This window comes from Phyllostomus discolor, chromosome 4 (genome assembly GCF_004126475.2).
Source record: "Phyllostomus discolor isolate MPI-MPIP mPhyDis1 chromosome 4, mPhyDis1.pri.v3, whole genome shotgun sequence".
NCBI lineage: Eukaryota > Metazoa > Chordata > Mammalia > Chiroptera > Phyllostomidae > Phyllostomus > Phyllostomus discolor.
The window spans coordinates 23,799,689-23,826,560 of NC_040906.2; the positions used below are offsets into that span (position 1 = coordinate 23,799,689).

Here is a 26,872-nt window from a genome sequence, read left to right on the forward strand (position 1 = left end):
AATTTATTTTATACCTACGTTTGAAATCTCTAAAGATAAAAAAAAACACATTTTTTTTTGCTCCCTATCAAATGACTGCAATATTCTGACTCTATCACTTTCAGACTATCTTCCCGGTAGCCGTTAGTCTACCGGAGACCCGGTAGTCTCTCCTCACTGACACGACTTCCCTACATTACGTCCTGGTGCCTTCACCTCCTACCATCCCCCACCTTCCACTCTTCTCCAGCCAGGCTTCCTCCATGTTCCTACAAGGCTCTGGGAGGGTCCTGCTTCAGGGCCTTTGTGTTGGCTCTTCTCCTGAATTGTTCTTCCAGCTGCCTAATTTCTTGAAGGACTTCGTTCAAAACTACTATCTCATCGTTCCCCTTCCCTGGATAGTTAATATGAAGGGTGAACTCCACCTGGCTGTACGTAATTACTCATTTATCCTGTGCATTCCTATCGGCCCCTGCAGACTGTGAGATCCATGAGGCTCGGGCTCTACGTCTGTTTTGTTCACCCTTTCATCCCCAGCACCTAGAATGGTACCCAGCATGTAATGAACTCTCATGTCAGTATCCGATGAACATCGGTCAAATTTCAAATTTGGTTACATTCTATTAGTGAGCAACACCATCAGAGTGTACTGAGATATAACTGACGTACAGCATGGTATATGTTTGTGTGCAACATGATTTGATATATGTGCATGTTACAGAATGATCTCCATAACGACTTCAGCGGACACCCATCACCTCACATGATACGAATTTTTTTCTTGTGATGAGAACTTTTAAGATCTACTTTCTTACCAACTTTCAAATAGACAATACAATATTACAGTCCCAGAATTTCATTACCTTGTAACTGGAAGAATGTACCTTTTGATCAACTCCACCCATTTCAGTTCCCCCATTGGCCTCTGCTAACTGCTAATCTGTTTTCTATTTCTATGTATTAAACATTGTTTCAGATCCTACAAATAAGTGAGATCATACAGCATTTCTTTGTCTATCTGACTTACTTCACTTAGCATAATGCCCTCATCATTTCTGGTCTAGGCAGCTGTCCTGTACATGATTCTAATCATTACTTTCGTCCCTACCGCTAAAGAAACCAAAATATTACATAATATAAGCATAGGGCAGCCACAAATTTCCCCACTGAGGGTTCTTAGACTCATAAAAGTTAATACATGCTTACAGTTGTACAATTATCTAAAGAAGTGGTGACAGTAAAAGCTAGCTGAAAGAAAAAGAAGTTGGTCTGTACAAAACATAATGTCCTCTCTGCTCTTCCTATAGACTGGAAAGAACTTTCTCTTCAGAAAACCTCATTCTGCTGCATCTTATCATCCTTTACCCATAGCCTGGGATGTTCAATTTAAGCTTCAAAATTCACGGTGTCATTCTAAGACTGAAATAGGTACAATACATAAAGGCACATTGAAATCTACATTATATTCTCTTCCTCGCTCAAAGGCAAAGATGTTGAAAGAACAGAACACCATAAGGGAACTGCTGTTACAGCCAGACTTACCTCATCATGAACCAGCTCCAGTGGTTCGATCATGTACATGAAGGTATTGTCTTCAAACATTCCACTGCAACACAAGAAATCACGCAAGGAGAGAATGAACACTCAGAGCAAACAGCAAGGAATAGCAGGTGAGCTTCATATTGTGTCTTTAAATATAAAGAGTATGGCTACATAAATACCTTCATATTGCCCCAAATCTAATTCCCATATCTGTATGGAATCCTGCTGTGGCCCCCACACTGTAGTCAGACAGTGTATAGGCTACCCAGGGTGTAAAAAGTGTACACTGCCCCAGTTGGTGTGGCTCAGTGGATTGAGCACAGGCCTGCAAACCAGAGGGTCACCACCACTTTGATTCTTAGCCAGGGCACATGCCTGGATTGCAGGCCAGGTCCCCAGTAGGGGGCACGCAGAGGCAACCACATTGATGTTCCTCTCCCTCTCTTTCTCCCTCCTTTCCCCCTCTCTAAAAGTAAATAAATAAAATCTTTTTTTAAAAGTGTACACCAAGAGCAAACAAATTATACCTGATATAATTAATTTTTGAAATTAAATGGACATATTAGAAGATTAACCTGGGATTGGACTGTTTGTGCAGTTACAGTATTGTGAGTTATTATTCCAGAATAATGCACAACTAGCCCCAACCTCTTGTTATGCAAATTCAATATCGTCTATTAGAAAAATGGGTTCTTCATGTATAACAATAATCTAAAATTATCTGACTCTGAAGAGGCAAGCAGAAGCATCTTTACGCTTGCAAATTGTGAATTTCCATTAAGCAGTAATAACTGTGCTGAAATCACATTTAATTTATAGAGATACAGGATATTTTATTACATGTAAAGGTAAGATTTTCAAGACCTTTTTTCCCCACATGAGTACAAATACATCTTTACATGGTCTGCTCTGTGTCTGGGTCTGCAGGTGCCCGCAGATAGTTTTTGAAGCCTGCCTCAAAGTCGATGCATAAGCTCCTCTCATTCACACCCACTCTCACCTGGCTGACTCCTAGTCATCCTTAGGTCTAAACCAACTGATACATGCTCTGGCATCCACCTCTGGGAAACCTTGCTGGATCTAAGTTAGGTTACCCTATGTCCTCTCCCTTCACAGTACCTACCAAAGAGGCAAATTCAGTATTAATCTGCGTAATCATTTGTTTCATCTCAGAATCTCCTGCAAACTCTAGGTGTTAAGAGAGCAGAGACTGTGCCCTCCCTGTTCATCACTCCAGATCCAGCCCCTAACATGGGACTGGCACGGAAGAGTCACTACAATACAGATCTGTGACAGACGAGATGGAAAGGATGGAGGGAGGGAAGCAAGTTCATTCTCCCAACGAGAGGCCCACGTACTGAAGTCCGTTGCAGGTCGACAGAGCCACCCTGGAGTCCTTGACACCTCGGATGCTTCCGTGGTAGTAACAGTGCTCTCCGCCCTACAACGCAGAAGAAGGCTGGCTTGAGAAATGATGCACCAGGATTCACTAGTGGGCCACTGCTGTGCAGCGGAAAGAACTGGGAGGATGGTCCTAGAAACTCCTCCCGGTTAATATGGAATTCCAAAGAGCACTAGGCAATTTTTCAACTTCCCTGTAATAAGCATGTGTGTATAAAATTTAATGAAGGACGAGAGGCTTTATGGAACTGAGGCACCAACACAACTGGTACAACTTACACACCTTTCTTAAGCACGTAAGGAAGGAGATACTTAACAGACATTGTTTTGAAACAGTCTTCTGCCTAAATGAGGAGAGACCACAATGTTGCTGCTTATAATCATTTGTTACAGAAAATTACATAAAACCTTATTATTTCCTTTCCTATTATTTAAAATTAGTTTTTTAAAAAAATGTGTTAGTAATACACAACTTAGTTTTCAAAGTCAAATAGTAACTACAAAGCCTATGTTTTGAAACACAGCAAATCCTTTCTCCCCTTCTTCCCACCTCCACAGCAACCATTTTTAACTCCTAACTGCTTCTGTCATTTACCTATGTATTTCTGAATGGAATATTCATACTACTACATCCTGATTTCTGGCACTTTACAAATTATCTTCCTAATAAAGAATCTTAACACCCCTTTTTGCCCCCGATACACTCCAATACACATCATCAATTTGACTGGCATTAATATTTAATGTTTACATTACAACTATGCAAAGATTGCACGTAGCTGTGCCACCATGAGTACATTTTCTTTCTTGCTCCATTTTAATGTTTTGAGAAGTTTTGCTTCATTTTCTTGTTTGCTGATTTTCCCATGTATTTATTTAATAGCCCCATTATCTAAAATATTATCTACAACTCTTCTCCTATGGTCAAACCCATCAGATAATTAACTTATCATATCCATTATTTTCCTGGAGACACCCTTACGGTTTCCCTTCGGCCTCCAACGAGGCCTGATGCACATCCGCCAACCAAAACTGCTCTGTAGTATCACCCTGGGAACTCCCTCTGCCTACCTTCTACTTCGATTCCTAGACCCCACCCACGTCTTCTCCACTCACTCCCACCCTCCTCTTTTCTGGAGGCACACATCCTCTGGCACTTGCTTGAAAAAATGTTCATGGGAGATCAATTTGGTGAGAACACGCACAAATGAACATTACTTTTCCTATCTTTCCGCCTAAGTGATCATTTGGGTGGGGAGAGAACCCTAGATTGGAAAGTATTTTCTCTCGGCATTCTGATAGCATTCTGCATAGTCCTACAGCTTCTAATGTTGATGTCATGAATTGGATGTGATTCTAATGTTAGATATTTTCTATTAAATGTATTTTTCCCTTTCATGAAGACTTGAGGAAATTTAGTTTATCCCCATTTTTATAAAATCCCATGACATGTGTTGGTGTGGGTAGGTCTTTGCTTATTCATTGCACTGGGCACTCTGTTATACCTTTTAATCAAGAAAATGCATACACTCTAGCTCTGGGGAACTTTTATTATTTCTCTGATAATTCCCTCCTTTCCATTTTTCTCTAAAAACTGAGCTTTTTCACTGGAGTACAGAAGATATGGTCACCTGGCTACATAAGGTCTGGAGTAGATCAGGAATTTAAATGGGCTCCATGTAGACTTCCAATCAACCTTTCTGTTTGCACGTGCCTTCAATTTCTGAGCCTCTCTGGGTGAAGTGATGTGAGCTGGCTGGCTGCTTCTGGGTTTGCCCAGAAGAACAGAGCAGAGCCGGAAAAGCTCGAACCTCAGTCACTCCTCATCCATCTGCTTTCTGTCTCCTACAACTTCATGGACACCTCTCTTCTGTTGTCTTTTCTCCCCTTGTCTTGCCCTTTTTTTAATTTCTTAACCACTATTTGAGTGGGTTATGGAAGGGAACAGATGAATAGAAGCCTTGAATCCACATTGTTTAACCAGAAGCTTCCTATTTTGTTTTCTTAAATAGAGTGTATAGGACACACTTTGACTTCTTATTGATGATTGACAGTCATCCCGATCACTGATTATTACACTGCATCACAATCGCCTCAGAGGCCATTTAAAGTGACTAATGGTGTCCACCCACATGCCGAACGACCACTTCCCAACCAACTCAACTTGTTTCCTCTTAGTAAGTGTAATACAATTTTCAGTGTCGGTTGTCTAAATTCAGTATTATAACCTTGTTAATATTTTATAAAGAGTTGCTTTTCGGGTCTTGTAAAACAACCTTGCATATAAATATTGAGTTGTATGTAATATGTCAAGTTCTGTTTGCACGATCAACTCTGGAACTTATAAGGACAAATGATATCACACATCTCAGTAATCTGAGGACCCAGCTCAATACCATGTAATTAGACTTCAGACTCTTCACATGGTTCTAAAAACAGTCATAGGTAGCTGCAAATTCCATCAAACTGGCTATGTAGGACTTGGTATCACACCAAAAGGCTGCCTTCAATCAGGTGGTTATTGGAAGTGCACAGCAAACACTGCCGTATTTACTTGACCTTTCTAAGAAAAACTGTACTTTTTCAGGTACTCCTAAAAATATTCGTTTTTCCCCAGAAAATATTTCCAAGTCTTTTCTTAGATTTAGTTTCATTCGCCAGCATTGGAAACTGAAGGCTGACACTTGCTCTCTCAGTGTAAAGGTCGTTGCTACCTGTGTTAATTAAGGCAGGACACTACCCGGAGGGAACTGTTTCGGTTCCCCGTACATCCGAATGCAGAGCACCAGACTTTCTGGACCTCAGGTGAGACTTGCGGTAGCAGCCAATCCCTGATGTTTATCATCATTAAAAAGTGCTCATCTCTAATTGTGTGGTTATATTAAGCGCTGTAAGTAGTTTGGTGGGTTCTAATTCAGTATTAGTATTAGCAGTATTAGAGGATTTTCTGAGCTACTAATTACTAAATTTATAGCAAGTTTTTAAGAAAGCATTACCAGAAAAGTACTACTTAGCAACTCTCTGGATCTATGCGGCATTTTATAAACACCACTGAGAAGTAACATACTGAGGTGTTTCACATTAAATAAATCCCAACTGAAAAGAGGCATTCCCTCTTGGGTAAAAGGGATGACAATAGTGGACCAGAGCAAAGAGGCCTCTTCATTAACAATGACACTGCGCAGCCAGCCCCAGGGGTGCCGTCCACACAGAACCAGCCACTGTGAACACTCACTATCTCGTAGTGACTACTCTCTCCAGGTGCAGATGGGGAGACAGTCACAAAGTGTTAAAAGGCTCTGCCAACGACAGCAAAAGCCGAAATGAAATCTCACATCTTCAGACTCTCAAACTGGTGTTTCTCCGGTCAGAAGGGCCCAGAGAGTTCGAGAGTGCTGGCCAGTGAATTCAAAATCACCAGCCAGGCCTGGGCCACGGATCTGTGACTGCGCAAACAGCAGGCAGGGGAGCCAACGGGGACTCATCTGGTCGGCGCACGGCACCAGTCTGTGTGGGCCTCCAGGGGCATTTCGGGATTCAGAGCTGCCAGTCAGTTAATTAAACTGAACACGATGGCGCATCTGATAAGCGAAAGTTATTGACTAGACAAAGGAACTTATAAGTCCTAGTGAGTATGCTCCCCAACTTTCTCAGCCTCCCACTTTCACAGAGCTGAACACCCCACAGCCAGGGGATGCTCCAGTAACTGCGACCTGGCTCCACGCAGCTGCCACACAAAGAAGCCCACTGGAAACCACCAGGCCACTCCTGCGGGTAACGACACACTGAAGCCACGTGCATCCGTTAAAACACTTTCTCATCAGAAGTGGCTAGGGATAGCAGCGGTGTGAGCCTAGTGATCACAATGCAGAGGAGAAAAAAGATTTGGTTCCCTGGTATTTATTGATCAGCTGACAGCAGTGGTTTTGATTCAGCTTACTTTAAATACAACCCAATGGAAAACAGAACCCATTGGAAATAGAACCTATTGTTTTAATTTACTTTAAAGTTGCTCCACCTTGTGTCTGTTCAATGATCTCATCTGTTTTAGTCAAGTTCTATCACCTGGTTCTTATCATCTTCATCACTTAAGGGACTCTCATAAACTTGGCTGTTCATGGCGACCAACCTCCGATTTTTACAACTGACTCCTGAACCTGTGGATAAACGTTTGAAGAGAAACTACAATACATAGGACTTAGCTCACAAATGTGTGTATTTTGATATTCCTGGATGTATAGGAAAATATGACTATGTATTCACTATTCTCTATACATATCTTTAAATACCTTAAACTTACCAACTAGTATCAATTTATTTAGTAAATCAGTGGTCTGGTAGCAAAAGAGAAAAACATATCTATAACTGGACAGATATACCTTAATTTGAATACTGCAGAATAAGGAAATTTTTTAAAGATTTTATTTATTTATTTTTAGAGGGGGAGGGAGAGAGAGAGAGAGAGAGAGAGAGAGAGAGAGAGAAACATCAATGCGCGGTTGCTGGGGGTTATGGCCTGCAACCCAGGAATGTACCCTGGCTGGGAATCGAACCTGGGACACTTTGGTTCCCAGCCCACGCTCAATCCACTGAGCTATGCCAGCCAGGGCTGGAATAAGGAAATTTTAAAAATATTTTAGAGAATCAGAGAACTTGTGACCTCAACAACACCAGTTTAATTATTTACCTTTATTAAACTCAATGGAGGGAAAATGTTCAAATATTAGAACAAGTTGGCTGCACCAATGCTATATAAACTTTTAATAGTTCACACAAAATTATACTATTAAAACTTAAAATAGCTTTGTGAGAACAAATACTGTTTGCTCTCTTGACTTCATGGGGATTTTTTAAACTTCCAACCAGGAGCCACGCCCACCAAGGTGCATTCCCTCTGACAACAACCCCTGCCAAGAAGTCTTCTTGGAAGAAGGGAGCTTAAGCTGAGCCCCAGAGATGACTTGATAAGGAAAGCACACACACACACACACGGACGCTGTGGGGACACCGCAGAGGGTGATGTGATTACAGCGATACAGAAAAGAACAAAGGCAGGGACTTTTATCTATCTGGCTCACTGATACATATCCAACACTTAGAACAGTGACTACCTCACAGCAAGCAGAATCAATACTATTTAATCAATGAGCAACAATGGCTTAGTCAGGAGCCTAAGTGGCAAGGCCTGCCTCAAAGGAACAGAGGATCCTTGTTTGTTGGGAAGGTGGGTAAATAAACCTCATTCCTCACCTGAGGGGTTTTTTCCTTTCAGATATAACTGACAAACCATAAAATTCACTCTTTTAAAGAGTACAATTCAGTGGGTTTCAGTATATTCAGAGAGGTGTGAAGCCATCACCACTAATTCTAATATTCTAATATTAGAACTCTAATATTCTGATTCCAGAATATTTTCATCACTGCACAAGGAAATCCTGTACCAGTAGTCATTCCCCATTCCTCCTTTCTGCCCCGCCCCAAGCTCCTGGCACTCACTAATCTGCTTTTGGTCCCTGTGGATGTGCCTCTATCTGCCTACTTTGGACATTTCAAATAAACGCAATTATATAATACGTGGTCCCTGATGATTGGCTCCTTTCACATGGCATGATGTCTACAGGACTGATCCAAGGTGTAGCACAAATCAGGACTTATCCTTTTCTATGGCTGAATAATATTTCTTTGTGTGACTATACCACATATAATTTATTTATCTGTCAATGGATGAACATTTGGCCTGTTTCCAATGTTCTATTATAAATAATGCTGTTACACACATCCATGTACAAGTTTTTGCTTGGACATATATTTCCAATTTACCTGGATATATATCTAAGTTTAGAATTGCTGAGTCATGTGCTTAACATTTTCAGGAACTGCCGAACTATTTTCCAAAGCAGCTCTACCGTTTTACACTCCTACCAGCAGTAAGGATTCCAGTTCTCCATATTCTTGCCAATCCGTGTTGTTATCCATCTTTTTTATTATAGCCATCCTAGAGGGTGTGAATTGGGACCCATTTAAATTTAAAACCAAATGAGAGAGTGATCAAAAAATATCACCTTCATTTTTGATAGCACTATACTAGAGGAGAGGATTAGCTGAAGACCCAATAGGCATGCTAAGGCTGCACCCCCGAGTTAGCCAGACTCGCCGACCCAGACCCAGACCGAGACACCATGAGATGACCAACCCTCACCCACCACCCCATGCACACACAGGCTACCGCTTACAGCTGAGACCGTGGGAAAGTAGAGAGAATGTGCTCTTCCTGCAGGGGGGTGGATCTCACAAAATACAGAGAGGAAAGGACTACACAGACATGCCCAACCCCTTTCCCACCAGTTAAGGTGCTCTTCTGTCCTGGGTAGGAGTGAGCAAGGCAACAGGAAGAAGTCCAGGGGAGAAAACAGAGCTAGGAGAGGACAGTCTCCCTATCCCAAAGTGATAAAGAAGAGTGAAGTAGAGGGAAGCAGGGCTGGGAGCACTGCATCTCTCTATTCAACCCTCCACTGCCGTGTGGGTGGCAGTTCTTTTTATAAGCAGAAGAGACACCAAAGAATTAGCAAGCACTTAAAGTTAATGGTTCACCTAAAAGGGATTTAATAGAAATACATTAAATTTGAAAAGTACTTTTAAACTGTCATATAGGTGCCTCATTCTTTTATAAGACACGAAATATTAAAAATTAACTTATTTTTAACAGGTTCATCAACAAAGTTAATCAGCAAATCAAGAAAGTGGTTACTGCACATCACATGCAAAGCATTGTGCTGGAAGCTCTAACAATAGCTACTTCTCAGTCGGCTGCAGAACAAAGGTCTTCCCTATGTGCGCACCGAGTACCTAGCAGCCAGGCTATGTTACCTGCTTAAGTGGCTGCCCTCTCCAGCTCCTTTATTTATTTCACAAGGAAAGAAGAAGCCCTTGTAACCCACTTTCTTCCAATAAAAGTAAAACCTAAGACAAGAGCCTCTTCTCAGCTAGAAGTGGGAACTAGGTAGGAGCAAGGTAGTGATGAAGCAGGAAAACCTAGACGAGCTTCTTCAAAATGTGGATTCAACATTTTGTTTGAAAATTATTCCCAGAATATTTAAAATGTTCACACTCATATTTAACATCAATGCCGAACAGGCTATTAGTGAATCTGTTCCTCTCTGGTCATGTGAATACTAGTGCATGCGTGTGTGTGTTTGAGATATTTGGATGAAAGTGTGCACAGAGCAGGCTTTTTTAACCTAGCCATTTTTAGACATTAATTTCTGGTACTCTGTACAAAGATTTTTTCCAACAAAATGGAATGCAATGTGTAGTTACAGTAGTGGAGTAGTGGAGTTAAAAATGTGTATGTAATAGCAGTGGAGACGTGAATTTACACAAACCTTCAGAAAGAAAAACTCAGTGTCTAACAAAAACCTTAAAACAATACACCATTCTTGACCCACAAAATACCGTGACCAGAATTCATCCTTAAGCAATTTTATCAAAGATGTGTTCAAATGCATGTGGAAAGCCTTTCTCTAGAGCTCTTCGTATAGTGAAAGACTGGAAACAATCTGTTTATTGCTATGCAGCCTTCAAACAAACTATAGCAAATAAAGAGGAAAAAATATTATATATTTTTTAAAATAAAAGTTTAGATTATTTAAAATATGCTAAAATGTTTGTAATATTGTTAGGTTACAACATCCTGCTACAAGACACTGTCCACATTAACATCTCAGCTTTGGGGGGGGGGTGTTATATACAAACACAGACAAAACAGACTGTTCCCATTAATTCCTTATACATAAAGCAAGTTTGGGCACAGGACCTGTTTGGAGAAAATGGGCTATAAATAGGAGAAGTGCAATAAACACAAAAACAAACTGCAAGGGACATTTCTTTTGCCAGAGTTGAACCTTTTGTTTTAAATTTTAGTTTCAACTGACACAAGACTTGATGTGTCTTGTTATTTGATATGTCTTGTTATTAATGCCCTCCTTTGGGCACCTCAAATGACCTCTGGGAGCAAATTAGCTATTCTGCTTCTAAAATTATATATATATGTGTGTATATATATATATATATATACACACACTTCTTAGTGAGAAGTTTGGATCCAGTTACTGCGGCCTGCAAAGGTGGCTCGTTTGCTGAGTCTATAAAGTTCTCGCACAATCTCCTCTCCTCCAGACTCATGACTCAGCATCCGCAGTGCTCCCGGCACTGGCACAGGGACAGAAGCTGTGGCTTGTACCAATGCCAGGAAGCACTATTCCCATGCTTGATTTAGCTTTTCTGCTCACTTTCCGCGGCATTAAATTTTAGGGAGATTCAAACCCCTCTCCACACCCCCACCCCCGATGCAGCCTAAGGCAAGAACAGACAGACCAGTGGCAATAATATATGGAAATTCTTAATCTGGCGCAGAAAATTCAAAGATCTGGAACATATCAAATCACAATTGTGCCCACCGTTAACGGGACAGTTACAAATCCTGAGTGATGCCATGCCCCCCAGGCAGTACTGTCCATTAAATATTTGTCGCGAGGCTGTCAGACTGTTCCCCACTGTGGTTGGCTCCCCTCCGTGTCCTCTCCCGTGCCTGGGATATCCGTGGACACTGCTTCGGCTCCACAGCACTCTGTGGATTTCTCCTACAGAGTCTGCACGCAGCTATTCCAAGGACTTTTACCCTGACTGGTAGAGACCACTGTGTTCCTTACAGACAATGTCCTCGCTTCACCCTAAACCCACTTGCTCCTTATTAGATCCTCCCGGAAGGGGACAAAAGTGAATCTCCAACTGAAGGAAATCAAGTACCCAACCACCTTTATGTTCCATTGCTCGCTGGCAGGTTTACGTTGCCCTCCCTCTGCCTTCGTTTCCTCCTTTGCACGGCAGGAGTAACAACACCCACCTCACAGGACTGTTGTGAAGGTTGAGAGGAACGGCACTCCCTAAATTTTCCTTCCCCCATCTTCCTGGGCACTGAAGTCACTCGGATCCAATACTCATCCCAATAACCCATCCACTCTTATTATTCACTTTCTATAACCACAGCCTGGTAATCTACTAATTTAAGATGCTGATATGAAACTGTATAGTTTTTTCGCCCATTCACTTACATAAGTTACTGCATGTAAAACAAAACAATAAACATTTTTTATTGACCTAAATACACAGAATCTCAACTGTTATCTTAAACATTTGTAAATTTTCATAAACTTCTAAATTTTAAAATTAAAAATACAAAAATTTTGCACCACTGTATAAGACGATAGGTGATTTCATTGAGATAGACATCAAAACAATGCAGTATGCACTGAACAGTTTACGATTAAGTATATTCATACTACGGGATTTCCATACACTGTCAACCGTACCTTCGAGTACTGTGGCTTCCCATTTTCATAGTGAATCTCCACATAATCCGAAGACAGCAAATCACTACAAAGGAAAGAAAACAGAGTGATTTCTGCATCTAAGATACTTGGAGGTTCAAAAATGATCAGTTCAATAAATGAGTGTGAGGGGCATGTGCACCACAAATAGCTACAGTCCAAAGTGAAAGAAAGTTTCATCAAGTTTCAGATGTTATGCAGCAGCAACTCATCCCTCAGTCTGTTCAAAAACGCAAGACATAGGTAACTGAAGGGTGAACGTCTTTATACCCACTATTCACCACTTGATGGATATGTCAATTAACACAGAACAAACAAAAAAGGCAGGTTAGCAGGAGGAGACAGGCCCTATAAAATCCCACTATAATGATCTAAATAATTAGAATCTCATAAAACACAATCACCAAGAAAGAGTACAGAATAAAGGCCAGCTCCCTAACACGACTGACTACTCGACTCCGCTGTTGTGCCACAGACCAGCCACAGGCAACACAGAAACACAAGCGAGCTGCGATGTTCCAGTAAGATTTCACTTATGGCCACTGAAATTTGAATTTCACATAATTTCACACATCATGCAAGAGTATTCTTTGTTTTTGTTCAGCTAGTTAAAAATGTAAAAAACAACATTCTTAGCTCAAGGACTATACAAAAACAAGTACAGCTGGACTTGGCCCAAGGACAATAATTTGCCAGCTACTGAAATAAAATATCACTTAAGTATGTAGCTTTTGGTGTCAGACAAAGTAGGATTCAGAGCCTGGCCAGCCCCTTCACAGCAGTGTGACTATGGGCAGGTCACCTGACTCAGCCTTCCTGCGAGTCAAATGGAAACCAGAAAGAGTGTGAAGATTAAATGAAAACACGTGCGCAGTGCTTAGCCCGGAACTCAGCACAGAGCGAGTGCGCAGTGACGGCACTGAAGCTGTCACTCTTGATTTTTACTCAAGAGTTTTACTCTTCACATACATAAAAATCTTTTACTCAAGATTTTTACTCTTCACATACATTCCTCCCTGCAGAATGTGGGGCATACAAAATATGGGTGTCCAAAAGAACACAGGACTGTTTTAGGGTAATTGGATTCTCATTTAAACTCTGCTCCTAGAAATAATAACAAGTAGCAATTCACATTTACTATGTCCTAGGCACTGTCCTAAGGACTGTAAGGGTATTAACGCATGTAATCAGAAGGGTAACTGAAGGACAACAGAAGGTTCTAGTATGAGCCAGATGTGCACCCTAAATGTAGGCTCCATTTCCTCTTCTGTACGAGGAAGGGCTGGAGCAGATGATTCCTCAGGTCCCTTCTGGCTCTGAAAGTCTGTTTTCTATCATTCTACCTAATTGCAGGTTTTCTTGTTAGGAACTCCTGACACTACTTCTTTAACCGACATCTCAGAGGACTCGATGATTCTGCATCATTTTGAGAGCTGCACCTGATGGAGTTCCAAAACGAGCCAATGAGGAGGGCAGGAGGAGACCCAGAGCCAGGCAGCAGAGAACCTGGGAGTGGCTCCTGCAAGGGCCTGGTTCCCTGGATGAGCTGAAGGCCAAGCTTTGCGACACAGAAATAAAGCACGTGCCTGTGCCTTGGACAGGTGTTTATAGTGAAGTTAATCATCAAATGTGCATCTACTGATGATTCTATATTCGAAATAAAATTATGGTACATATTCATTCCCTGTTGAAGAATCTAAATAACAACAATTCTTAATTCTGTATCCTTGGGAATACCTGACAAGGTGCAGAAACTTCCTTCATACCTAGTTAATGAAGTCTGCGACCGGCACTGTGAATATACACAAACGGGGCCGCTGACAGTAACATTTCTCGGAGGAACACTTCTGTGACACCAAGAGACAGAGAGTCTTCACTAACTGCATGCTAATTACCTCTCTCTACAGGTAATTCATTACTTTCAAAATTCTCAACCACACAATCACTGGAGCATGTCTAAGAGTTGCAAATATAAGTTATTTTAGTCTACTACTTTTGCTTGTAATTACAAAGGCAGATAGTTTTCTAACCATTAATTGCCAGATCTGATAAAGGTCACTTTAATTATCCTACTTCTCCTTTCTGAAGAGCCACTCCCCACCCCCCCACCCCCAATTTACATAGCTATTTCTAAAACCGACTGCATTGGGGAATACTAAAGAAGAAAAACAGCTCCTTTTCCAGAGCCTGTGACAGACACTGAGCGACATAAAATCACACCATATTCTCTGCATCACCACATTCCCCCACCTCTTATAAAGAGCACACATCCCCACTGGTGCCACCCTTTCCTCCTGGCTGACCACAGCAACCCCTCCCTTAAAATTGCTCCTGTCACTCGTCGCAGCGTCTCGAGCACTCACACAATGCCAGTGCACAGTAAGCCCAGCCAACACTTGCTGTGTGAGCAAACACCTAGCAGCATCTACTGGATGCCAGGCCCCCACCACGAGGGGTGAGTGGCTTCTAGTGTTTTGGAAAATAGCTGGAATCCCCTACTTTAAAGAAAGAACCAGAGGCTCCTTCTACGGAACCTTGCCGTGAAAGGTGGTAAGTGGCATAACCAAACACGATGTTCGGAATGAGACAGCACAGGGAGCAGGGCCTGGGGTCGTAAATAAGACTGCTAGGAAAGCCACACCCTGGACCACAAGGAAACTGTCTGTTCTACGTAAGTGAGAGATCATTTACTTCCCTGTAAAAAATAGTGCAACACCAGTCTCCAGAACTTCCAGTTCTGAAACGAACTGTTGAGCCCTCAGGCTGTATCTCTGATTCAGACTCGGAGTGGATCGCTGGAAGCAGAACACGCTGTTCTGAAGGGACCTAGAGGCCAACAGGGCATTCCTTCACCAGCGGAGCTAGGGAAAAATCTAGAAGAGTAGCAAGCACCAAGCGTTAACAACTGCGTGACCATATAATTTATCATCCAAATCAGGTCATTTATGGGAGACGAAAGGAGCACATTAATGATTATGCCAGGACAACAGACACCAATCAGGAAGGACTGTCCTGGGGAAAGTAGGACATGTGTTTACCCTACCTAAAGCTGAAATTTAAGGTACTCACATCAAGTTCTGCATGGAAGATCAGGCTAGTCCATGGGTGGACTAGAAGACCCCAAAGCTGAGATGCTACTAAATAAACAGTCTGTGAGTGTATCTCCTTTACCAGTTGTATTGGGGTTCTGTGGTTGCTTACATGGCCACTGATTTAAAACAACCGCGAGCGGGCACCTTAGGTTCTCTCTCTCAGCGCATAATATCAGGACGTAGACACTGGGAGAGGAGCCAACAGCCCAATGTTGAAAGCTAGGAAGCTGTGAGTCCATGATCCCTCTAATACCCTGGTCTTCTCAGGTCTAGACCAGCCATTCCCCTTGCCACACAACGCCTTTGTTCTTAAGTAAACAGTGCCACAAATACCCTGATTCAATTCTCAGTGGTAAAACACAGAGTTTCCATATGTATTCAGACTGGAATTGGAACAGGAGTCAATATCTATATGAACAAAGACTGAAAAATTATGTGTAGAGAGAAAGGAGGGCCACTAATATCCATTTTCATAATTCACGCATGTGATTATCTTTTGACAGTGTTTAACTTCTCAATATTGGGAACCCTGATCATCTTAAATGGCCCTTAACAGATGCACCCCAAGACATCTGCTGCCACTCTCCCCCCTAGGTCTCACACTCATTCATTTAATAACAACAAGAGCTGCCCACTGTGGATACTCTCAACTTCGTGGGGCAGCCAGCATACCAGCATTGTACCATGCAGCACCACAGACCCACTCCCTCTTTACACTGTAAGTTCCTTTTCTCCTTTGTTAACACAAATATTTTTACTTTATTAAATGCTATAAGTTGTAATGAAGAGAGACACAGAATTTAAACTCAGTATATTCATACACGCAGAAGAAGCCTGTGACCTTACAATAATCCTTCTGCCCTTACATTGCTTTCCTTTTGAAAACAATAGACTTAAAAAGGAAAACGATGTTCAATCACCACTTTTCTCAAGGTTTAAGAAAAAGTTAGGCCCTGGCTGGTGTAGTTCAGTGGATTGAGCACAGGCTGGGAACCAAAGCATCGCAGGTTCAATTCCCAGTCAGGGCACATGCCTGGGTTGCAGGCCACGGCCCCCAGCAACCGCACAACGATGTTTCTTTCTCTCTCTCTCTCTTTCTCCCTCCCTTCCCTCTCTAAAAATAAATAAAATTTTAAAAAGAAAAAGTTAGACTCATCCCACCTAAAAATATTTTTATACCAAAAGTTATTTCAACTCAAAAATATATACTCCTTTGGATGTGAACAATACAGTAAGAATTTAAGCTGTGTTACAATATTGTAGACGTGGAGAGGTTGAGATTTAAGAGTGTAGAAACAATATGTTTGGTGGGTACAAGCAATTATAGGTTGAACTGAGGCTTTGTGTTAGATCAAGCAAACATGGTGTGCTAGGCAAGGGCTGGGGAATGTGGGCATATGTTCTAGGAGGTGGGGAGCACTCCTAGCATGAGCAGGATGTAGGGGTGTAAGCTTCTTTAAGGGTCACAGTGGGAATTTCATGAGTTCCTAAACCACCTAAGAGGTTGCAGCAGAAATTTTAATGTGCAGGCACTCCTGCATCTCATAGGTGATGGTCCCATGCCCCATAATACAGTTATGAACACTACAGTATAATAAGAACAGGAAAGATAGGCAGGCTGCAAATGAACAGATAGGGAAGTAGAGAACGGCAAAGTTAGGAGAGAAATAAGGGATAAACTTGAGGTGATATAAAAGCTGGGTGTCCACACTCAAGCTGGCTTGATCAGCCAACAAGAAGAGCCGGTTAGGAGTTCCTTTCTGATACAGAGAACAGATGGACAACTGTCAGAGGGGAGGGGCTGGGGGCTGGGTGAAAAGGGTGAAGGGACTAAGAAAAAAATACTTAGATAAACAACAGTGTGGTGATTACCAGAGGGAAAGAAGGTTGGGAGAGGTAGGAGATGGTGAAGGGGGGATAAATGGTGATATAGGGAAACTTGACTTGGGGTGATGAACACACAATACAATATACAGATGATGCATTATACAATGGTACACCTGAAACCAATATAATTTTATTAACCACTGCCACCCCAATAAAGTCAATAAATAAGTAAACACACAAATAAATATGACCTCCCTTCAGAGAAAATGGCATCAATAGAAACACCTTTAATTAAATAAAACTGAAAGCTGTTTAATTTCTCCTCTCCAACTTTTAAACCACACCATATGCAGCAACTGAAACAATCCTAGAGTGGCTGCCAGTATCTCTACAAGCATACTGTCATTCTGAAACTCCTCTGTGATAGAATTATAGTTACTCTCACATTTGTGGTTTTACCTCCATATGTTATGAAACAAAAAAAATTTCGACACAAAGAAAATGCACCCAAATAAAGATGGCACATTTTTTCCCACTTAGTCACACATAACTGAAATGCTCTGATGCACAATTTTCAAATAATGAATATTATAGTTTGTCAAATACTACTAATCCAGATTATTTTCTGATCTGCCCAACATTTACTTACACAATTACTAAACCAGGCATGGCACGTAGTAAAACTGTAGGGAATGGACATGTCTCCATTAATACCAACCCTGCCCCCCGGTAACCTTGTGCAGAAGAAATGAGTCTCCTCCAAATCCGGTTCTTGCTACATCCCAGAACAAGAACTCCCAACCTCCTTCATTTTCAGCATGTAGAGAAAGACTGCACATGTTTGTACAGTGTCTGTTCTTCCAAGGCATGCATGAGATGGTGAGAAGGATATAAAGGAAAGCAATGGGGAAATTCTCAAAAATAATAAGAGTTAAGGAAGGTGGCCGGTTATGAGATAAATAGGCAAAGATAAAATACATTTCTCTGTGCATCAGCAAAACAGCCTTGAAATCATCTGGAGGAAAGTCTCTGCTAACAATGACAACAATGGCAACAAATTTTATATATTTATGATGTATGTGAATATTTATACATATATGTACATATGTATAGACATACATATATTCTACAATTTTAATGTAATCCAAATGAAATCTCAGAAGGTTTTTAACTTCACAAAATTATTCTATGTTAAAGAATAAATGTTTATAACTACCCAAACATTTCTTAAAAAAGAAAAACAACAATAGGACTCTATATGTTACCATAGTAACGACAATACAGAGAGTCCTGGCCTGATGAGACTGACACCCCAAAGGGCAGAACAGAAAGTTGAGAAGAGATTCAAGTTCACGTCAAAAATGTAAAATGTGAAAACAATGGCACTTTAAATTGGTAGAGAAGAAAATACCGTGTTTTTTAGACCATAAGACGCACCTAGGTTTTAGAGGAAGATAGGAAAAAAATTTTTGCAGCAAAAAATGTGGTAAAATATTTAATAACATAAATAACATATTTCACCAATGTAAATGTAAATGTAAACAGAACTCAACAGCAACATTAACAACAATTATTCCTCCCAAATTGGTGGGGGGGGGGGGTGTGTCTTATAGTCCAAAAATACGGTAAATAAAGAATAAATATGTTTGGAACAAGTGACTAAACATTTTGGGAAAATTATACCAAACTAATAATATACTCATTAAAGATATATGTTTTAAAATAAAGCCATAAATTTACTATAAAAATATAGCTGAATGTTAAGGAGACACTGTTTTAAACATCCAGAAGTCATTTTTTTAAAAGATGACTTTAAAAATTTCTTAAATTTTCATAAGTTATAAAGATACCACAAATAAAATTTCAAGGCAAACTGAGACAGAACATTTACAAAATATATGAACAACAAAACGTTGCTATCTTTCACGTAAAGAGCCAAAAACACGCAAAAACAAATAACCCAACAGAAAATTGGCAAAAGACATGGGCAGGCAATTCACAAAATATAATGTGCAAACTGCTATTCACCAAAAAAAAGAAAACAAGAAATACTAAAAGTAATCAATCATCTACGAATCTACAGTTGTATTAGCGGTAAAAGACCTGCACATTCAAATAGCCACAAGGGACCACTTTCCCCCATCACTTCAGAGAATAAAAATGAATGATAGTAGCCAGAGCTGGCAAGAATGGAGGAAAACTGGCACTGCGCACATTACTATTGGGAACAGGAGTTAATACGTCTTTATAGAGGGCAATTTAGCAATAGCCATCAAAAGCCTTGAAAGCATGTTCACCTGTTAAATACATAAGTTTTTATCATCTTATAAGTGCTACCCATAAAGGTTTCCTAAGGAAATAATTAGACAAGAGTAAATATATGCACACACATGGCTATTCTCTACAAATGATATAGTAGGTTTCGTGAGAAGGTTTATCTGTTTTTACAGACACTTAAATGGGAAAGTTCACATCATTCAGTAAGAAAAATAAGAAAATGTTATGATAATATGTTAACTTCTTAAAAATATGTTTATGTGTTTATATTCACACATAGAAAAACATCTGCAGAGATACACACACAAATATAGTAGTGGGCTATTGCTTCCTGTAATACTTTCCATGGTTTTAACTTTTTTGTTTACCCATAATTACTAAAATGTTTACAATGAATATATGGCACCTATGAAAATAAGAAACTATTGTACAATACAAGGTATGCTTTTTAAAGGAAGAGAAACATAGCTCCTTTAGGAAGGGAATGGATTCATGATTAATTTCAGGCCCAGGAAAGGAAAGGAGCCACAGATATTGACAATCCCACCACCAACCACACAAGGAGCAGTGGCAGCCCGGCTGCCTCACCTTGCAACTCAATGCGACCAACATTCCCTGCATACCCAAAGGAGGTCAGGGAGAGGACAAAAACAGAAACAGAAAAAGAGTCCTTAGCCTCAAGGTGGTTATAATCTTGTAATTAAAATAAGACAAGGCCAAGTGCTAGAAGCAACTTAAGTACCCATCAGTAAACAAACGTATCAAAAAACTACAGTACATTTACACGGTGGAATGCTACACAGCAGAGAGAAAGGAGCTCCTACCGTTCACAACAGCATGGATGGATCTGGAGAGCATTATGCTAAGTGAAATAAGCCCGGCAGTGAAAGACAAACACCATATGATCTCACCTATAAGTGCAACCTAATCAATAAAACAAATAAGCAAGCAAAATACAATCAGAGACATTGAAGTTAAGAACAAACTGACAGTAACCAAAAGGGAGGTGGGAGGGGATAATGGAGGGAAAAGGGGGAACAGTTTTCAGGAACAATTATAAAGGACGCATGGACAAAACGAAGGGTGAGGATGGAAGCACTCTGGAAGGAAAATGGAGACAACTGTACTTGAATAACAATAAAAAAATGTGGGAAAAAAAGACAAGGCAGCATATACCCTACTATCATAACAAAGCATCAAGCTGCTCCAAAGGAGAAGGTAATTTCCACTAAGGTGATTAGGAACTTGTCAAAAAGAAAAGCAGGACCAGGGCAAATTCATGACAAAATACAGACCAGAAAATACAGGCAGGAAAGAGCAGGCCACACAGACAGGGACCAGGCTGTGCAAACACACGAGACAGGAAAAGGTGGAGCCACATTCAAGGCACAATGAACGTCTTGAATTTAGACTAGAGCATCAGTCGCAGGAGTGATGGTGTTAAAGAGGCACTTTTGGACCGGTCAATAGACAGGTTTAAGCAAGGAGTTGGAACTTTGGAAGTCAAGTGCCCTCTAGGACCAGGGCTCAGAACTTGGAAGGCCAGACACAGCTCTTCTCTTTATAAGGGCTGAGAGCAAGTACTGCATTTCTGTCCTCAGAAACCACAGAGACTTTAGGGCCTGGGAAGGGCTGAACACAGACAAGCCTCCTTTAGTGGGTCTATTAGAGCCATCTGCAAAGTAATTAATGCTAGCAGCAGGAGAGGATGGCAAGAGACCAAAGACACTAAGAAAAGGTCTCTCCACATGTAAAAACCTGTAGCTTTAACCTTCCTTCACTCATTCCATTAATGGCTGAAGACTGAATGAGAGAAAAAAATGAAGCAGATGAGGGTCAAAGAAAAGATTAAAGATTGCTTAGTTTTGACTTCAGTGTTTCCATTTCTTCAGATATTTTTGTTGTAAACTAGAGATATTTGTCGTAAAACTTGCTATGCAAATGCTAATACGAACTTTGCAACTGTATGTATGCTGTTATAATAAAGAGTAAGACTTTTAGAAATCAATCACAACTGTCTGTGTGTGCTCTTTCCCTGCTTTTTGCCATGCCAAAGTACCTAACCCCTGCTTTCCCCTGTGCTGCTACAATCTGAGCACACGTGGTATCTGCTGGCTGACCTTAGACCCAAATCTTCTGCAGAGCAAGTCCCCTGAGACAGACTAGAGACAAGCCTGCACAGCCCTATAAAAGAAGAGGCGTTTGAAGTTGTCACCCTAGAGCTCTCTGTACCAAGCAAAAACAACACTCTGCAATTATGGCATCCTTCATACATATAACACAGGGACTTTTAGACATGATAGTCACAGTCCTTCCTCAGTGTTAGATGTTTAAGAAATTATCCCAGTGTAGCGATTAGAAACATGGTACTGTAGTAATATCAAACCAAGATGGCGGCTAAGAGCACAACATACCAAAAAAAAAGAAAAGGAGGAGGAAGAAAAAGGAGAGCTTTTAAATGATTTCTTCAAGCAAGTACAAAATGATTATAATATAAAAATAGCACCCACTTTTTAATTACCGTTTAGAAAAATGATCTTCAAACTTCTCTCACCTTCTGAGCACATTTCATAGCATCAGAAAATTACTCACTGAGCCTTTGATTTTCTGATCAAAAGTCAAAATTTGCCTAATGGCCAACTAAACTCTCAACTGAAGAGAATTTTTCATTCTTCCAAATTATGTACTATTTCAAAATAATAACAAGAAAACACACTTCTGAATATTATAGAATTTATTGGAGAAACTACCATTCACTTGTAGCTTCTCTAGAAGGGGGATTTCTTCCAACTCATGTGCACTTTTCAGACTCAATGTAGTTTATCAGAGCGCTAACTGATAAACATTTTGTTTTGCTCACTGTTGCAGCCTCAGTCATGGAAGAATACCTGGACTAAACAGGCACCCAGAGCTATCTGTTTGTTGAATGAATTAACATAAATTAATACATAAGTAGGCAAACAAGAATCAGAGATCCTATTCCTAGCCTGACTCTGACACATCATCTCTGAGATCCTGGAGAAGTCCTCAATATTGTGGAGCAAGAGTTCTCCCTTACAAAAATAAGAATGTCGAATTATAGGATCTCAAAAGAAACTTCCAAGTCTAAAATAGTGAATGTGCATATGACTGCCCTCATCTCTTACCCTAAAAATACACCTGTGGTAAGGTGGAACTTGGGGTGTATTAATGCACACATCTGATCCTCTTGGTACATGCTTTGCCAGACAATTAACTGTCCGCACACTGGGCCAGGACGCTGGGATTTCCAGAATGGTGCTGAAAGAACAGTTCCATCTGAGCTCCTTATATGCTGTAAAGAGCTGTTTATAATTTTTTTCTAATTCTACATGTTTCTCTGTACCTCAACCTCAAAAAATAACACCTCAAGTTTCTGAGGTGTAAAGTGGTAAACTCGTTCTACCCATGAGATTCATAATGAACAGCAATCTTTGTCACAGAAACTGATCTGAGAGCTAACGATCCAGGTCTGCTAAAGCCACCTTTGTGCTCACACCGACCCATTTGTGTGGTGTGTTGAAAATCAGACAACACAGGTACAAAACCACTAGATTGTAACTAAAAATATATCAAAAAATTAAAGTCATATTAACATGCTTTTTCATAAAGATACTGAAACCAATGATAAGTAACATATGATAAGCATATTTCATGAAATTTGATATCACTTTGAAAAATGCATAAAATGTTAATTATAGGTGATCAATTTAATCTATTCTAGTCTAATGATACAATCTGGACATTTTGCGTTAATACAACAACTGAATTTTTATCTTTTTAAAAGCTAATCAGATCCTTAAGCTTTTGCACTTGATTTCTAAATATATCTCGAAAGTCACTTAAAGTAATTTATAGGCAGCTACCTTCCTTCTATTTGAACGTACATAATGTGCCAGTAATAAAATCAAATCAGTGGTGGCCGAAAAAAGAAGAAAAACAGATCTATAAATCAGAGTTTTAAGACAATTTCTATAATGGGTTTTTCCTCCAGCCAGACCACTTTCATTTAATTGACTTAAAATTTTAAGTCCATGTAGACAATCTTACCCATTCACCACTAAAATGCCTCTCAATGTTTGGACCAAAAGCAAAACTTTTCTAAGATTCTAGAAGCAGCCAAATCCCAGGGAGACTGACACAGAAAAAAAGGAGAAACTATTCTATTTAGGTCCTTTCAGAGAAACTATTTTTAGTTTAATCTTAAAACCAGTCATTTTTGGAACCCTGGTGGAAAGTCTAACAACTACATGTGATCCATTCCGGCAAATTCACTGAGTACTGATAGTAAAGTGGGTAGGACTGGAGATGATGGGGAAGGAGAATGACCCTTCATATGTGAATTACTTCATATCCAAGAAAGTCATATATACCAAGGTTGGAAACTTGCAACAAGGGTAGAAAATGGAGTGAATTATATTCAGAGAAAAAGCCAGAACCTAGTAGTCTGGTAGAGCTAAAACTCTAGATCCAGAGCTTTATCAGGAGTTGAAATACATAAGGAGGCTAGAGATCACACCAGCATGTGAACATCCTGTACGCAAATGAGATTCTGCAAACTAACAGCACACAGAAAGGGCAGGTACTATGTTGTATACACAGCTCTCGATATTGTTGCCTACACAGAAGGGGCATTCTAATACAGTCTTGTTGATGATGACTCAACAATCCAGGCAAGTCAGGAGAAACAAAAGACAAGACACAATGGCACGTCATACTCCAGTGCGGGGAATCCACAGGAAGCTGAATACCCAACAAGCGGAGCTTAGCCCCTAGATGAGTAAGGCGGGTCCTGAGACAGGGCATGGCAGAGGCGGGAAGAAATCTTTGAGACTCAGACCCCTTTCTGTCTCTGTCTTACAGATAAGTATCCATGAGGCAAAAGCCAATCCCAAAAAGTCAGCCTGTGGACAGTGGGAATGTGGGGCTGAAAGAAGAATGATGGATGAAGGATGGAGACCACTCTAAGGGCAGGCCTCGTTATACTTTCAATACCTACCTAGAACTTTAAGATAGGAGTGTGTGCGCGCATGTGTGTAATGCCTTATACTACCTATAACAAACACTAAGACATGGAAATGCTGCTGGTCTATATCCTCAAGGAGCAGGGGTCAATGAGGCAAAGAGAAACCGTGTGCTCTCAAAGTGGCAGACCAAAACAGGACATTTCTAATTGCTCCTTATAACATCGACAAGGGTAGACTGGGTAACAGTGCACTTAATGCTTTCATTATATGTGTTTGAACATTTCATCTCACCCTAATTCTGACCTCAGTAAGACAGCATGAACAGCGGAACCCTTTCACGGACGGTTGATTCCGCTGACAACCCTAAACAAACTTTTCTTCTATAGAATGCAAGGAATAAACATGCTTCCACATCTTTATTTTCTTCTGATAATTATTTTATTATTTGGTATTACTATTTTTCTTTGTTCTTTCCATTTTTATTTTCATTTTTGAAAAAATCCTCAATCTCCTTCCCACACAAAGTTTAGGATGAGTTGTTACCTGGCGGGGGGGTGGGGGGGTGTGGGTGGTGGTGAAGGAACTATGTCTGTGGAGGACACGTGGAGAGCACCCGAGACAATGGCAATGTCCTAGTTCTCACACTGCATGGTGGGTATGTATGAACGCCCACTGAATATTCTTTAAACTACAAAGATATCTTTCCACTCCTTTATGTGTATATTGCATCATTTTACTAGAGGAAAAGGAATACAAAATATCTGGAAGTAACAGAAACAGAAGGGCCCAGTACAATTCTGACATTAAAAATGTTGAGACAAATTGAGCCAGAAATGGACGGAGGAAAAAGCATCTAGAATGCGAAAGCTAGCACTACTAACCGGAGGGGGAAATCTCTGAAGGATCCGTGGGAGGTGAAAGGCACAGGGAGAACAAAAGGGGAAGAAGAACTTTCTCCTCCTCTAAAAATAGCAGGCTTATTAGGCCATTTTTAGACTACGGTGTTCATGCAGGAGTCCGTTTCTATTAAAAGAATAAAACTTAGAAAGGGAAAAGTTCTTGGAAGATACCAAAGTATGAAAAAGAAAGTACAGAAATGCAACAAAATGTAATAGACCTGACAGGAGTGGAACTATATGTGATTTTATTATCCAAATATTTAACTTCCAAACTAGAGAGCTAACGGTCAAAAGATTCCAGGGGTGAGACAAAATCCTTTGACACAGATTTTCCAAGGAATTCTGTGAAAACGGGAAGAAAACAGGTGGTGCGAGGTTACCTAACCCACACAGAGAGCACGGCTGCGGCAGGTGATACATCCCATTCCCGTCGTTGGAAGGGTCTACAAACTTCAATTTCATTATTTTAAAGAAATCCTGGTTTTCAACAACCAAAACTGTCATGACTAGGAAATATCTGCCCCAGTGGTTTTGATCGTCCCTTGCAAACATTGACAAATTTATGCTCCACACAAATGTCTTCCCTGTCTCCCTCCCCCAATCTCCCATTGTTTAAAAGATGCATTTGCACAGGGGAAGGTGGAATTCGTGGATGACACCACCAACAGTGGGTTTAAGGACAAGTAAGACTGTGTCACAACTATACTGAGGGATACTCATGGTAGACAATACACGCCACTTCTACACGTTTTATGCTCAGTAAGATAAAACCTTTTCAGAGTTCCCATTTTTTCATCAAACACAATGTATTACATTATTAGATATTTAGAACATCCAATAATTCTGAAAAGAAATTGTCCTAGGAGTGCTTTCGCATGCATGCTCAGTGCGTCAGATCCGTATTGTAAACTGCTCTATCTCTATACACAATTTTTGAAATCCTGGGGCCATGGAATGGCACTTAATGGCTTAGTCGGATGACTAATAATATCTAAAACCGGCGGGTAATTTTGAGATGACTAATAATTTAAACATCCACACTAAACTGCAATCTGAAGTCGGAAAGGACTGAGTAAAGTAACGGCACAATGAGACTGTTTTTCTGTGCCTCATACCTGAGCATTCTTACAATTCTTAAGTATAAATGAATTTTAATTAGTTTATCCTTTGAAAGAATACTGAACAGGCTGTTTTAAAAAACTGAAGGGTAATTCTAACTTTTTATCCTGTAGCCTCAGAAAACAAGCATGTGGATATCAGCTTGCTTTGGCTCTTTCATCTGGATTCTAGGCACTGTGTCATTCTCCAGAGTTGCCTAAATTTCATCACCGGTGTCACTGAAAGAATGATCTAAATACCCCAAATCCCTGCGCCCTCTACCTCGTGCTGGATAGCTCAGTGAAAGTTCTCAGTTCCCCCTCATTATTACCAAGTCGTCCCTTTTATAAGTCCAAGGTGACCGCCACGACAGCCTCCCTAAGAGA

At 40.5% G+C, this 26,872-nt stretch overlaps 1 protein-coding gene across 1 annotated transcript in view; it reads right to left on the reverse strand.

Moving 5' to 3' along the window:
• ADAM23 (ADAM metallopeptidase domain 23) overlaps window positions 1–26,872 on the reverse strand; it is a 149,458-nt gene that overhangs the window by 61,437 nt on the left and 61,149 nt on the right. The window contains 3 exon segments of the mRNA XM_028510104.2: window positions 1,522–1,585; window positions 2,880–2,962; window positions 12,291–12,354. Of these exon segments, the coding sequence (XP_028365905.1) occupies window positions 1,522–1,585; window positions 2,880–2,962; window positions 12,291–12,354 (211 nt within the window).